Source organism: Mchenga conophoros, linkage group LG23 (assembly GCF_057382185.1).
Source record: "Mchenga conophoros isolate Kocher_MC1m ecotype Shallow Benthic linkage group LG23, M_conophoros_male_GT1.1, whole genome shotgun sequence".
Taxonomy (NCBI): Eukaryota; Metazoa; Chordata; class Actinopteri; order Cichliformes; family Cichlidae; genus Mchenga; species Mchenga conophoros.
In genome coordinates this window covers 620974-636518 of record NC_140547.1, presented here as the reverse complement: position 1 = coordinate 636518, position 15545 = coordinate 620974, and the positions used below count along the sequence as shown (strand labels likewise).

Below are 15545 nucleotides of genomic sequence, written 5' to 3'. Positions count from 1 at the left end.
TCTTTCCTCTCTCTCTCTCTCTGTCCTCTCTCTCTCTCTCTCTCTCTCTCTCTGTTCTCTCTCTCTCTCTCTGTTCCTTCTCTCTCTCTCTCTCTGTTCCTCTCTCTCTCTCTCTCTGTTCCTCTCTCTCTCTCTTCTCTCTCTCTCTCTCTGTTCCTCTCTCTCTCTCTCTCTTCTCTCTCTTGCCTCTCTCTCTCTCTCTCTCTCTCTCTCTCTCTCTGTTCCTCTCTCTCTCTCTCTCTCTCTCTGTTCCCCTCTCTCTCTCTCTCTCTCTCTCTCTCTCTCTCTCTCTCTCTCTCTCTCTCTCTCTCTGTTCTCTCTCTCTCTCTCTGTTCCTCTCTCTCTCTCTCTGTTCCTCTCTCTCTCTCTCTCTTCTCTCTCTCTCTTCTTCTCTCTCTCTCTCTCTCTGTTCCTCTCTCTCTCTCTCTCTCTCTGTTCCTCTCTCTCTCTCTCTCTCTCTCTCTCTCTCTGTTCCTCTCTCTCTCTCTCTCTCTCTCTTTCTCTCTCTCTCTCTCTCTCTCTCTCTTTCTCTCTCTCTCTCTCTCTCTCTCTCTCTCTCTGTGCTGACAATCAAACCAAACACCAACATCATCAAATATACAGTGGAAACCAGATATTTACAAATTTTCTGTTCCTGGTGTTTTGTTGACATCTCTTGATGTTCCCATGTCACAGAAACAGGCTCTGTGTTTTGCCTTATATGCATCCACAGCTGTGCCACCAGTTTGCTCACATGGACTCTACGAACCAATCAGAAGCTTCTTCAGCTCAGAATAGTCTGGAGTTTCTTATTAATTAACAATAAACTTAGAGTATATGTACTCCTACATTTGATGAAAGTGATAAAAATAGAAGCTCTCTCTCTCTTTATTCTGACATTTAACTAATTCAAAAGATATTTCAATATTTATTTATCCAAAACAAAACAAGTTTACTGTAAATTGATGTTTAACAGTAAAATAATGTTTTTATGTTTTCTCCATAAAGTGTAACTATCTGGTTTAAACTGTGAATATACTGCTGTGTATTGAAATTCCTCTTGTTTTGCATAGAAATATACTGAACAACATACAAAGCATAATATATAAAATAACATCTACCAGTTTTTTCTTTGAAAGAAGCTCCTCATGTCCATTGTTGTGTTCATCAGTACATTACTGATTTATTTAGCCGTGGAGGGAAACAACTGAAAATATGAAATAAACACACATGTAAGCTGAGACTCTCTAAAGAAACAGCATTGTTGTTGTTCGGCTTTTCATTTTGCCGTTTGTTGATTCACTCAACAGTTGTCAGTCAGACATCTAACGATGAAACAAATTACACTCCAAAAGACCCAATGCTTCTGATGCTTAAGCTCAGTAAGATGTCAGGAGGCAGAGTTCAGGAGTCTGACAGCTGTGGGGAAGAAGCTGTTCCGGTACCTGGTGGTCTTAGTCCGGAGGCTCCTGTAGCGCCTCCCAGAGGGCAGGAGGGTGAAGAGTCCATGTGATGGGTGACTGGGGTCTTTGATGATTTTCCCAGCCCTTTTCAGACACCGCTTCCTGTAGATGTCTTTTATGGCAGGAAGTGGTGCTCCGGCGATGCGCTGGGCAGTTTTCACGACCCTCTGCAACGCCTTCCGGTCCGAGGCAGAGCAGTTCCCGTACCAGACTGTTATACAGTTGATCAGGATGCTCTCGATGGTGCAGCGATAGAAGTTCACCAGGATGTCTGAGGACAGGTGGTTCTTCCTCAGAGTCCTCAAGAAGAAGAGGCGCTGGTGAGCCTTCTTGACCAGCTTGGAGCAGTTGGTCGTCCAGGTGAGATCCTCGGAGATGTGGACTCCCAGGAACTTGAAGCTGCTCACACGCTCCACAGCCGTCCCCTTAATGTGGATGGGTGGATGTGGGTCAGCATTCCTCCTGTAGTCCACGATGAGCTCCTTGGTCTTCTCGGTGTTAAGCAGCAGGTTGTTTCTGTCGCACCACTCAGCCAGACGATCCACCTCCTCCCTGTAGGCGGCCTCATCGTTGTCACTGATGAGGCCAATCACCGTGGTGTCATCTGCAAACTTAATGATGGTGTTGGAACCATCAGCAGGTCTGCAGTCGTGGGTGAAGAGGGAGTAGAGGAAAGGGCTCATCACACAGCCTTGTGGTACACCGGTGTTCATTGTGATGGTAGATGAGCAGTGGTTATCCAGCCGGACATGTTGGGGGCGGTTGGTCAGGAAGTCCAGTAACCATTTGCAGATGAGGGAACTGATACCCAGGTCTGTCAGTTTCCTGATGAGTTGTGAGGGGTGGATTGTATTGAATGCTGAACTGAAGTCTATAAACAGCATTCTGGCGTAGGTGTTGTTGTTGTCCAGGTGTGAGAGGACAGAGTGCATTGCGATGGAGACTGCATCCTCTGTGCTCCTGTTCCGGCGGTATGCGAATTGGTGGGGGTCCAGGGTGGGGGGAGACAGGATTTGAAGTGTGCTAGGACCAGTCGCTCTAAGCACTTAGTGATGATGGGGGTGAGTGCTACTGGGCGGTAATCATTGAGGCAAGATGGGTTGGAGTTTTTGGGTATCGGGACGATGGAGGTGGATTTGAAGCAGGCCGGTACCACAGCGTGGGCCAAGGACAGATTGAATATGTCTGTGAGCACTCCTGCAAGCTCCCCAGAACACGCTCTGAGAACACACCCGGGGATGCCATCAGGGCCTGCAGCCTTGTGGACATTGATCCTGCTCAGCACCGCTCCTACATCGGTGGGGGAGAGAGTCATAGGTTGGTGGTCTGGCGTCATGTCTGCTTTGGTTGTGGTTGTGGGGTTCCCTCGCTCAAAACGAGCATAAAAGTTGTTGAGCTCGTTGAGGAAGGAGACATCAGAGGATGCGGGGGAGGGTTTGGTGGTCCTGTAGTCTGTGATGGTCTGGAGTCCTTGCCACATGCGTCGGGGGTTGGAGTTGGAGAAGTGTTCTTCTACCTTCTTTTTGTAATGGTGTTTGGCTTTTTTGATGCCCTTCTTTAGATTAGCCCTGGCTGTACTGTAGGCGTGTGCATCTCCTGACCTAAAGGCAGTGTTGCGGGCCTTCAGGAGGAGACGAACATCCCGGTTCATCCAAGGCTTCTGGTTGGGGTACATGGTGATCCGTTTCTGGGTGGTGACACTGTCTGTGGTTTTGGAGATGTAATCCAGTACAGATGAGGCGTACTGGTCCAGGTCTGTGTGGGTGAACATATTCCAGTCTGTGTTTTTAAATCTGTCCTGGAGCACTGCGTCTGTCCCCTCTGGCCACACTTTAATTGTCCTCACAGCAGGTTTCACACGTTGGATGAGTGGTGAATACCGAGGTGTGAGGAACAGGGAGAGATGGTCCGATTGTCCAATGTGGGGGAGGGGTGTGGCTTTGTAGGCTCCAGCCAGGTTGGAATACACATGGTCTAAAGTCTTGTCTCCTCTGGTGTGGCAGGAGACATGTTGGTGGAATCTGGGGAGGACTGTCTTTAAGTTGGTGTGGTTGAAGTCGCCAGCAACAATAAAAGCAGCCTCGGGGTGTTTATTCTGGTGTTTGTTAATGGCTGCAGAAAGTTCTTTCATGGCCAACCTAGCATTAGCGTCAGGGGGTATATACACGGCAGTGAGTATGATCGAAGTGAATTCTCTGGGGAGATAATAAGGTCTGCATTTGACCATTAAAAACTCCGCATTAGGTGAGCAGTGACTCTCAGTAGTAGTGGAGTTCATGCACCAAGCATTGTTAATATAAATGCACAAACCTCCACCTCTGGTCTTGCCGGAGTCATCTGCTAGCCTGTCGGCTCGGTGTGTGTGGCGTCCTGCTAACTCGATAGCATTGTCCGGGCAGCTGTTGTTCAGCCATGTTTCGGTGAAAAACATGACATTTGAGTCCATAATCCGTCTGTTGTTAGTGATGGAGAGCCGTATTTCATCCATTTTGTTTGCCAGAGAACGGACATTGGCGAGAAAAATACTGGGTAAAGGCAGCCGGTGTGGTGTTAGCTTTAGCTTAGCCCGAGAACTATGTCGATCTAAGAAAGCAAGACCGAGACAGCGAGACCAAGACAAGACCAAGACCACGTAAAAGTGGTCTCGGGACACCCAACTCTAGTTAGTGGTAAATGGACTGATTCTTGTATAGCGCTTTTCTGCTCTCCCAAAGCGCTCTGTACAACATTCACACAAACAAGTGCTTTCTAATTACCATTCACACACCGATGGATGCATCAGAGAGCAACTTGGTGTTAATGTCCGAGGATATTTGGCACGCAGACTAGTAGGAGCCAGGGACTGAACCACCAACCTTCCTGAGCTACAGCCACCCCGTGCTCATCCAAATGATGAATGATGATTTCCTTGATTGTTGATTGATGATTGTTTTCCTTTTTTTCATCCTCTCAATTGGTCTTTTTTACTATATAATAATTTTACTATCGTGGGTATCCAGATTTTAACACGCTGGCTTCAGTTTTCGTAGTTTTCACCTTAACAAGTTAAATATATGCAGGAGAAGAGGAAATATTGAAAATAGTGTAGAAACAAATCATTGCATCACACAGTTTAATTTTTTAGACCAAACTTTTTATATTAGCACTTGCAGTTGTACCCATAGTGGAGTCAAAGCCTTACACTCTGTATAATGAGCTCTTTATAATCATCACAGTGTGCAGAAGTGCTGCTGTGGACAACCATACTCATCTCTGTCCACAGTCAACCCTCTACATCGTGCAGTGACCTTCGTTTCATTGCCATGGTCTTGTGGAAATGTCTTTAGTTGATGTGTTGATTATCAGACAGCCTGTAGTATTTGTCCATCATCATAAGGTAAAGTATGCTCTGTAAGATGCCCTGGATGGGGTCGCACTGAGTTGTCCAACTGTCCTGACACAAGTCGTTGTTGATCTCACTGTTGTAGGGGAAAGACTCTAGGGCTGCAGATAAGACTGTTGCCATGGTCCTGAAGGAGATACCAAGTAAGGCGTCATCAGAAGGGAAGCCCCTCCTCACAGTGACTACAAAGGTGGGCAGATGCATTTCAGAAACACCCCACCCACCCCCAATCCCAAACCCACCCCCTGGATTAAAGCAGAAAGTCCTCCTGTGTTGGTCACACTGAAACACGAGCAAAGCTTTGAGTGTCCTATAACTGACCTCTCCTGTCTACTAACTCCTAACTTGAGCCTTATGACTGTTGTATCTAACAAAGAAGCGAAAATTATTTCATTTCCAGCTGCTCTATGGGGTATAAAACCCACCTAATGCATCACTACGTTTGTACAAACAGAGCCTAATGATGTTACCATCTACACAAGTAACCTCAAATTCACTGCAATTATTCATGCGACTCTTTATCTTTTCCAATTAGCCTCTGCAACACTCATAGTGCTCCTCCACTTCTATATTTAACACTGTATGGGGATTAACCACAAATTTCGTGTCCCATTCATAATCGGGTCAGTCAAACTTCCTCGTGAACTTTTTACACCTCATAAGCAGCTAATCCTCAGCACAAACAGTGTGTGAATGCATTTCCAAAAAAATGCTATGTCACACAGCATGGCATTGAGCTGTTGGTGGTGTTCTTTGAACCAAAGACTGCAGCAAATTACTGCAGCCATTGCTGAGCTTTTCACTTCTCTGTTGCTTTTTAAGTGGTAAAGCTGGAGTCTATGCACCAAGTGCCAGTATGAGTTTTGTTGCCCTGTGCTTGATTGCTTCTGTGGGTGCTGCTGCTGCGTGTGTGTCTATGTTTTGATAAGCTGTAGCATGCTTTACTCCTGTTTTATTTTCTAATGCAGTGTCTGGTTTGATAAGCTCTCATACAACAGATATAATTTTCCCACTTAAGTGTGGGGGGGATGTAATTATAGCCCCAAATTGTTTGCTGAGTCGACACCAACAGAGTACGATTTAAAGATTTATCTTAAACCAAAGTGTAAAGGGTCAGGAAGGAATCAGTGATTGTTAGCACACGTTTCCTGTATCTGACATTTCTGCCCATTTAAGATGCTGCAGTGAGGCTGAAATCAAATTAATGGAAATAATAGATCAATAACTTATTCTCAGTTTGGATGTTAGCAGCTCATATTTCTCCTGCTACTTTACATTGAGTTTTATTGCTGCTTCAAACAGGCAACGCTCCATCAGTTATGCTCAGCGAGTCTGATCGACCACCGGCGAATGAGGTGATAACGGCCTATTGAGTGTGCTGGTAGGTGGAGGAGGCCGCCGACTGGCAACATGCACGAGGCTGATAACAGCTGATGATGACCATTCATGGTCTAAAAACATTCAGACTGGGGGGGTTTACATTTTACAGCCTTCAAATGTCAATAATCTTGTCTTCAGGCCCAGCATTGAGTGAAAAGAACATGAACACAAATGTCATTACCATTTTGGGTTTACTTCTCACAGTGCAATGATGACAGCATGTTTCCATGAGGCCACAGGCTTCAACTTTCAAAATGAATCAAAAATAACAAACAATAACAAAACAATATAAAACCTCTCATTTCATTTATTTATTTATAAAGCACGTTTAATAACAATAGGGAGCTGACCAAAGTGCTGTACAAAGTAATGACATTGACGACAACGACAGGTAAGAAAATTAAAAGAAAATTAGGATAAAAGAATTGGTAACTCTCCTACAGTTTCGAAAGCCAGAGTAAAAAAATATGTTTTCAGATGCGATTTAAAAAGAGTAACAGTTGGGGCCTTTCTAATGTGGAGAGGTAGATCATTCCACATTTTCAGTGCCACAACCGCAAATGCCCGATCTCCTCTATGAACCATCCTAGGCTTATGTAAGGAGCAGATGTTTGCTTGATCGAAGGGCTCTAGGGCGTATAAAGCTGCAATAGGTCAGACAAATAGTCCGGTGTCTGGCCAAGTCAAAAGTAACATTTTGAATTTAATTCTAAAACGCACTGGAAGCCAATGAAGGCTCTTCTCACTATTGTCTTCACATAATTATTAAAATGATCAAAGCCACAACAACTAATTAAAGACACAAACTTAGAGGCCCATCATACATACTAAGCAGGTCACACATGCATGCACTGCATAATGTATAGAAAGTGAGTTTCCTGTATCCTCTCTTTTTAAAAAGGTAGAAAAATATGTCAAATTATAACAGTTAAATCATATTTGAGTACCACAGACATGTAACAGTAACAACGACTTTGCTTGCTTTTTGCACACCCTTCACCAAAACCCCCCCCAGTGTTCGCACACTGTTGTTTAAACATTTTATGTGCTAAAATGATTAAAGGGTGTATATGAAAAAGTCAATTTTTCTGCAGATTTTTATTTTTTAATATCTGGATTGTCAGTTAGTCAAAATCAAAATCACCAGTAAAATAATCTTAAATGACAGCGTCGAAGCGAATGCTGGATGTTGTTTCCACTCGGCTGGACTCAACTCATGATTGAAGTGCTCTCCAGTGGCTGAGGCAGCAGTTTGAGAAGTGTCCCTGCCTGATGTCACTTAGCAAGTGATGGAGGCTAAGCCACAGCCGGTGGTCCCTTTAGCCGCACGTCAAGTCAGGTCAGGTTTGTTTGGAAAGCCCAAGATGATGCATGATGTCTGAATGGGCCACACACACACAGGCTTCAACCAGCCAGACTCTTTATGATGATACATGAAAAAGAATCCGCATGAAACAAGACGTCACATTCACCTCTTCCTCTAATTTAATTCACAGCTCTGATATCCTCATTTCTTCATCCATATAAAACTAAACTACAGTGATGATCTTCAGAACTGTGTGCTACTGTATGTGCAACAGATCTGCTGTTAATTATCAGTTTTTGTTTTATTTTTGTTATTTTGTTCATTTTTTATTGACTTTTAGTAAAAAAGGTAAGATTCAATGTGCAAAAAGTACCTTTTTAAGTATCCTAAAAAATGGATACATTCCTTTTTTAATATTACGTTGTACTTTTTTCACACTGTCTCCTAAAAACAAATCAGTCAGGCAAAATGTTGTACTGGATAGAATATTTCAAACCTTTATTTACAAGCAAAATTCAAATTGAATTAGTGTCCTTGGCCAAAATAGGCAGGGTTAACCTTGGTTTCGGAGCTAACCCACCATGACTCTCAATGCCAGGACAAAACGGAGTAACCAGAGAAATAAAAAATATCCAGGATCCTGTTGCTGTGAGGAAGCCGTGCTAACCACTGATCCAGTTCCAGTCATTATAACAAGACACATTATAGAGCCAGCTGTTAGGACCGATCTTCAGCATTAATAAAACCAGTCTTGGACAAATCACAAGAAAAGTACAGAGCGATGGGCTGTTGAATTGATGATTTTTGTCCAAAGGCAGTCTGGTAGCAAGCTTTTAGTATGAAATAATGGCAGCTTTATTCTTCACTCAAATATATAAGGGAAGAAATTATTCTTTTTTTTAAATATTTCACTTTTGACTCTGCTGCCTAAAGTCAAATCATATAAAGCCATCACGATGACTCATAAAACCCCAACAAGCCTTTGGGATGAATAGATCATCACCACCCACAAGAAACTGCTTGGAAACAAAAGTAACGAGTAAACAACCTGATGCATCACGGAGAAGCTTTCTAATGATTTGTAAGAATCAATTTTGCATTTTAAAAAAGACTTGCTGCATAGTTATATAATCCCTGACCACAGCTCACAACCACGTGAACTCTATAAAGCATACAACCTTGACTGTTATCATTTTTCTAGCCAACCATCCATCGCATAGCCGCCAGCTTTTAGCTAACAGCTGACATTAGTTCTCTTTGCCTTTATGTAGTGTTTTCCATCCTCTGCACCTCCTCCTACCCTCACCTCAGCCTCCCCTCCTTCAAGGCTCTGGTACACAATTCCCCTGACAGCAACATCTGAGAGTCAAGCCCAAGTGGCACAATTAGTTGAAGTTTTCTATCACATAATATTCTAGATTACTGCTTAAAGCACTTGTAAACAAAATGCCAAAGTGCTTTGCATAGGAGAGAGTTAAAAAGAAAGGCAGCGAGGGAAAACAGTAACCTCCTCATAGCAATGGGCAAACAGCTCACAAAGCTCCTCTCCTGCCTTAGAAGTGAACCTGTAATTAGTGTTTGCATGCTACCTGCTCTGTGCCTCACACATCATCCCAGATAAACATGGTAGATTTTCTGTCCCCATTTTCTGGTTGATTGGAGGAGGAAAGTGAAGAGGTCTCATCATTTCAAAGCCATGATTTAGAACAGACTCCTGTGGCAATTACACAAAGTGCTTTGAAGAACTACATCAGCTTACAGTGATCGTTTAGGGTTGGGCGTAGATCGTACAGAGTTCTCCATCAGAAGGCTGCCAGCAGTCATACAGAAACAACCTCCTCTTCACAGGCGAGGCTCAACTTATAGGCTCAAAAGCGACCGTTCACAGTCAAATCAAGCTTTCAGTCTGTCAGACTCCACACTCACACTAACATCTTTAATGATGCACTTAGGCACAGCAGTGCTTTTGTGCTGAATGCTAATGGGTTATAGTTTCCTTTATGACCGTTCTAGTTTAGTGTTACCACGCTACCATGTGTTCCCCCTTAAGGCGAGACTAGTGTTTAACATTTAACCTTGAAAACATCTCAAATGTAGTCAGTTACAACGCCAAGCTTTACAACCTCAGGCCTCATGTATCACTCTGGAGGATTTTAAAATCCAGTAGGGTTGTCACCCTGTCCATAACACCAACCTGTGCTAAAATCTCTCATCTGCAGCTCTCCCAACTCACCAAATGATACGTCCATCATGGTCATAGTAACACCAGATGGTGTCTTTAGTGAATGTGCCACACTTGGAAACTGTTGAAAAATGGAGTTGAGCCTTAAAATGAAGCCAGTGCAGAAATAGCAAAAACAAATGCAACAAATCAAATGGCACTTGAAGCTGGTTTCAAAGCAAGTCGATGCCAATAGAGTCCCATGATGACATCCCCAACTTTTCAGCAGAATTAAACATATTTACACCCTTTTGCAGAACATTTTTGGTCTCTTTTCCTTAAAATTATATATATTTTACGAGTGTGACCGTTCTAAGTGACAGGGGGTGTTGATATAATCTTTATATGAAAGATTAACATATTTTAACATAGCCATTGTCAACCAAACAACTTTAAACTTTAAATATTTCGGCCATAATCCTTTTTTTTCCCTTATTAATAAACCTTGATACCTGGATGCTTATACAGTAGAGATCTATAATTCAAAGAGTAGCCCTGCACTAAAGCTAAACCTCCTTTATTGTCCATTTTACATTAAAGGCAACCATAATTTACAAAATGAGCAGTAAGTTTCTATAAAATAAAACTTGAAAGAAGTGATTAAAACCATTAACTCGTTAGGAAAGCCATTACTGAGATCATAAACACTGCAGGCTTGTGTCCAACTTAAGAACTTATTCCCATCAGGGGAGTTTAAAAAATGTAGGGTGGAGGCATTTTGGCTTTGGCTTCATTTTTCAGGGCCAGAAGCTACAGCCATCTATAGTCTGTGGGTGCCAGCTTATATCTATTAGATAACACATTTTTCTGTCTGGTTAATTATAATGTCAGTCTATCCTCCAGTTCTGATGATGTTGTATATTTGCATGCATTTAACACTAATTAGCAGCTATTTGTTGCTGTGTCCCATACAGCCGATGTTTGCAACTTGTTCATCAAGCATGCTAATGTAGCTAACTGTTAGCTTAGCACTCCAGCCTCTGATCTTATTCTGGCTCCAAAAACAGCATGGCAACAACCATAATGCCAGAACTGAAGCCTGAAAACAACATCCACAAACTACTGGGTGACATCTATTAAAAAAACATGTCACTAAAAAGGCTAAGTGCTATCAGTGCATAATCACAAAGATTTATCACCTTGACTTAAAACTGAAATTTGCATCCTTGATTTAAAGAAAAGGCCTACTGTACCAAAGATGTAGTTTTGTGTGAAGTTTGTCACCATATTGTTTCAAATGTCACATTTTCTGGGGATATGCTAATGTCAGCTGTCAGCAGAACATGGCTCAGCATGGATCCCAATCATGTCTGTCAAAACTTTAAATCTCAACACTATTCAATTAAATCAGAGCATTACTGGAGGACTCTAAATGATGTTTTCTAAATGAGCCACATGCTGCTCATTTGACAGAACTGACCTTCAGTCAATCAATCAATCCAAAAATAAATAAATAAATAAACAGAGTGGAAAAATCCAAAGTCTTGTGACGTAGAAAAAAGGGTTATAAAAACGCATCTAAAAAGAAAACAGGCCAAACTCACAAATGATTTATTAGATGCTTTGAATGGGAAATGCTTCTTATCATGGTTATCGTCCACTGCATGAAAACACGGCTGCAATCCAAATGCTCAGTCGCTGTGAGCATGTGCACTTATGAATGCCTGTTAAGGTGTAAAGAGAACACTATACAATATCTATACAGCTCAACTGGTATTTAACGACTCGGTTAGCTCGAAGCATGATGTGTTAAGTACATTAAAATCAGAAATAAGACTTCAATCCTGAAGACACCAGACAGAAGAAAATCTTCTGTTTTATTCTTACGTGCAACACGCTAGAGAATGCATTTGACTGCATGCACTCATGCATACGTTACTGTACCACAGGCAATATAACAGAGCTGATTAATGCTTCATTTAAACATCAAAGCTGTCAATACAGAAATCTATAAAGGAAACAGAACATATTAATGTACCAGGAAATTAGTACATTAACTATCAAATAGTCAATTACCTGAACTGCTCACAGTCAGTTCACTGTTAATCTGAATAAACCTTTAATTAAGTAATGTTTTCACAAAATAACGGTCTGCAACACCAGTTACTTGTGTAACTGTAATTAAAGTTGCTAAAATACTTTACATACAAAAAGGTTCAGATGAATATGAGGAGACATGATGGTGAAACCTGTCAAAATATGTTGGAAAGCTCATTATGTTAAAAAAAAAAACTATACATAACACAACAACTGATTTGATCCATTTCAGTCTGACTTTAGGGGAAAGAATCAGTACAGGAGCTGTTTTATTGCAGTTAGGCTTATGAACAGCACTTTAACTTTTGCTCTTGTTATTTTACTGGACCTGACTGTAGCTTTGATTTTGCCAACCATTCGCTTCAATAGAGTGAAGCTGGCTACACACTGGAGACCTTACTGGGCAAGCAAGTACAAACGACATATCCACTGAAATGGGCAGGAAATAAACTCATCTCAATCCTCAAGGAAGCAACCGAAGTGACTACCAATGAGAGTGAAGATTACCTTTGACTGACTGGTAGTAAATAATTCAATTCAATTCAATTCAATTCAATTCAATTTTATTTATATAGCGCCAAATCACAACAAAAGTCGCCTCAAGGCGCTTCATAGATACAGAGAAAAACCCAACAATCATATGACCCCCTATGAGCAAGCACTTTGGCGACAGTGGGAAGGAAAAACTCCCTTTTAACAGGAAGAAACCTCCGGCAGAACCAGGCTCAGGGAGGGGCGGCCATCTGCTGCGACCGGTTGGGGTGAGAGAAGGAAGACAGGATAAAGACATGCTGTGGAAGAGAGACAGAGGTTAATAACAGATATGATTCAATGCAGAGAGGTCTATTAATACATAGTGAGTGAGAAAGGTGACTGGAAAGGAAAAACTCAATGCATCATGGGAATCCCCCGGCAGCCTACATCTATTGCAGCATAACAAAGGGAGGATTCAGGGTCACCTGGTCCAGCCCTAACTATATGCTTTAGAAAAAAGGAAAGTTTTAAGCCTAATCTTAAAAGTAGAGATAGTGTCTGTCTCCCGAATCCAAACTGGAAGCTGGTTCCACAGAAGAGGGGCCTGAAAACTGAAGGCTCTCCCTCCCATTCTACTTTTAAATACTCTAGGAACAACAAGTAGGCCTGCAGAGCGAGAGCGGAGCGCTCTAATAGGGTGATATGGTACTACAAGGTCATTAAGATAAGATGGGGCCTGATTATTTAAGACCTTGTATGTGAGGAGCAGGATTTTGAATTCAATTCTGGATTTAACAGGAAGCCAATGAAGGGAAGCCAAAACAGGAGAAATATGCTCTCTCTTTCTAGTCCCTGTCAGGACTCTTGCTGCAGCATTTTGGATCAGCTGAAGGCTTTTCAGGGAGTTTTTAGGACTTCCTGATAATAATGAATTACAGTCGTTCAGCCTGGAAGTAATAAATGCATGAACTAGTTTTTCAGCGTCACTCTGAGACAGGATATTTCTAACTTTAGAGATGTTGCACAAATGGAAGAACGCAGTCTTACATATTTGTTTAATATGTGCGTTGAAGGACATGTCCTGGTCAAAAATGACTCCAAGGTTCCTCACAGCGTTACTGGAGGCCAAGGTAATGCCATCCAGAGTAAGAATCTGATTAGAAACCATATTTCTAAGATTTTCAGGGCCGAGTACAATAACCTCAGTTTTATCTGAATTAAGAAGCAGAAAGTTAGCGGCCATCCAGGTCTTTATGTCTTTAAGACATTCCTGCAGTTTAACTAATTGGTGTGTGTTATCTGGCTTCATGGACAGATAGAGCTGGGTGTCATCTGCATAGCAGTGAAAATGTATGCTATGTCTTCTAATGATGCTGCCTAAGGGAAGCATGTATAATGTAAACAGAATTGGTCCTAGCACTGAACCCTGTGGAACTCCATAATTAACCTCAGTGTGTGAAGAGGACTCTCCATTTACATGCACGAATTGGAGTCTATTAGATAGATATGATACAAACCACTGCAGTGCAGTACCTGTAATACCTACAGCATGTTCTAATCGCTCTAATAGGATATTATGATCAACAGTATCGAACGCTGCACTGAGGTCTAGCAGGACAAGCACAGAGATGAGTCCACTGTCAGAGGCCATAAGAAGATCATTTGTAACCTTCACTAAAGCTATTTCTGTGCTGTGATGAGCTCTGAAACCTGACTGAAACTCTTCAAATAAACCATTCCTCTGCAGATGATCTGTTAGCTGTTTGACAACTACTCTTTCAAGGATTTTTGATATGAAAGGAAGGTTGGAGATTGGCCTATAATTAGCTAAGACTGCTGGGTCTAGAGATGGCTTTTTGAGTAAAGGTTTAACTACAGCCAGCTTGAAGGCCTGTGGTACATAGCCGATTATTAGAGATAGGTTGATCATATTTAAGATCGAAGAATTAATTAATGGCAGGACTTCTTTGAGCAGTTTTGTAGGAATGGGGTCTAAAAGACACGTTGATGGTTTGGAGGAAGTAATTATTGAAGTTAACTCAGAAAGATCAATTGGAGAAAAAGAGTCTAACTTAACATCAATGGTACTAAGAGTAGCTGTAGATAATATTACATCTGTGGGATGATTATTGGTAATTTTTTCTCTAATGATAAAAATTTTATTTGTGAAGAAGTTCATGAAGTCATTACTAGTTAACGTTAAAGGGATGGTTGGCTCAAAAGAGCTCTGACTTTTTGTCAGCCTGGCTACAGAGCTGAAGAGAAACCTGGGGTTGTTCTTATTTTCTTCAATCAGTGATGAATAGTAAGATGTTCTGGCTTTGCGGAGGGCTTTCTTATAAAGCAGCAAACTATTTCTCCAGGCTAAATGATGATCCTCTAGATTTGTGACACGCCATTTCCTCTCCAGATTACGAGTCATCTGCTTTAGGGTACGTGTTTCAGAATTATACCACGGAGTCAGGTACTTCTGATTTGAGGCCTTAGTTTTCACAGGAGCTACAGTATCCAGAGTCGTACGTAGTGAGGAGGTGAAATTATTAACAAGATAATCGACCTCTGTTGGGGTAGCGTTCAGATAGCTACTCTGCTCTGTGTTGGTACAGGGCATTGAAGATGATAACAGTGGGTGGATTATATTCTTAAACTTAGTTACAGTGCTTTCAGAAAGACATCTACTTTGATAAAGTCTACTCTCCACCGCTGTGTAATCAATTATTGTAAAAGTAAATGTTATCAGGAAATGATCAGACAGGAGAGGGTTTTCAGGAAACACTGTTAAATGTTCAGTTTCTATGCCATATGTTAAAACAAGATCTAGAGTGTGATTAAAGTGGTGGGTGGGTTCTTTTACATTTTGACAGAAGCCGATTGAGTCTAATAACAGATTAAATGCCATGTTGAGGCTGTCATTTTTAGCATCTACATGGATGTTAAAATCACCCACAATAATTATTTTATCTGAGCTCAGAACTAAATTAGATATAAAGTCTGAGAAATCAGACAGAAACTCTGTGTAAGGCCCAGGTGGACGATAGATGATAACAAGTAAGACTGGTTTCTGAGTTTCACAGCTGGGGTGGACAATGTTAAGCATCAGGCTTTCAAATGAATTAAAAGTCTGTCTTGGTCTTTCATTAATTAATAGGCTGGTGTGAAAAATTGCTGCCACACCGCCCCCTCGGCCTGTGCTTCGAGATTTCTGGTAGTTAGAATGGCTCGGGGGTGTTGATTCATTTAAACTAACATAATCATCCTGCTGCAACCAGGTTTCTGTAAGGCAGAGTAAATCAATTTGTTGAT

General features: G+C 41.7%; 1 protein-coding gene across 4 annotated transcripts in view; it reads left to right on the top strand.

The window, feature by feature from the left end:
- pex5la (peroxisomal biogenesis factor 5-like a) overlaps positions 1–15545 on the top strand; it is a 128491-nt gene that overhangs the window by 64624 nt on the left and 48322 nt on the right. For 3 of the 4 annotated variants that reach the window (XM_085266026.1, XM_085266027.1, XM_085266025.1), the window contains one exon: positions 4910–5014. The exons of the other annotated variant lie outside the window; for it this stretch is intronic. In XM_085266026.1, the coding sequence (XP_085122152.1) occupies positions 4910–5014 (105 nt within the window). The remainder of the gene's footprint in view (positions 1–4909; positions 5015–15545) is intronic. 4 annotated transcript variants of the gene reach the window in all.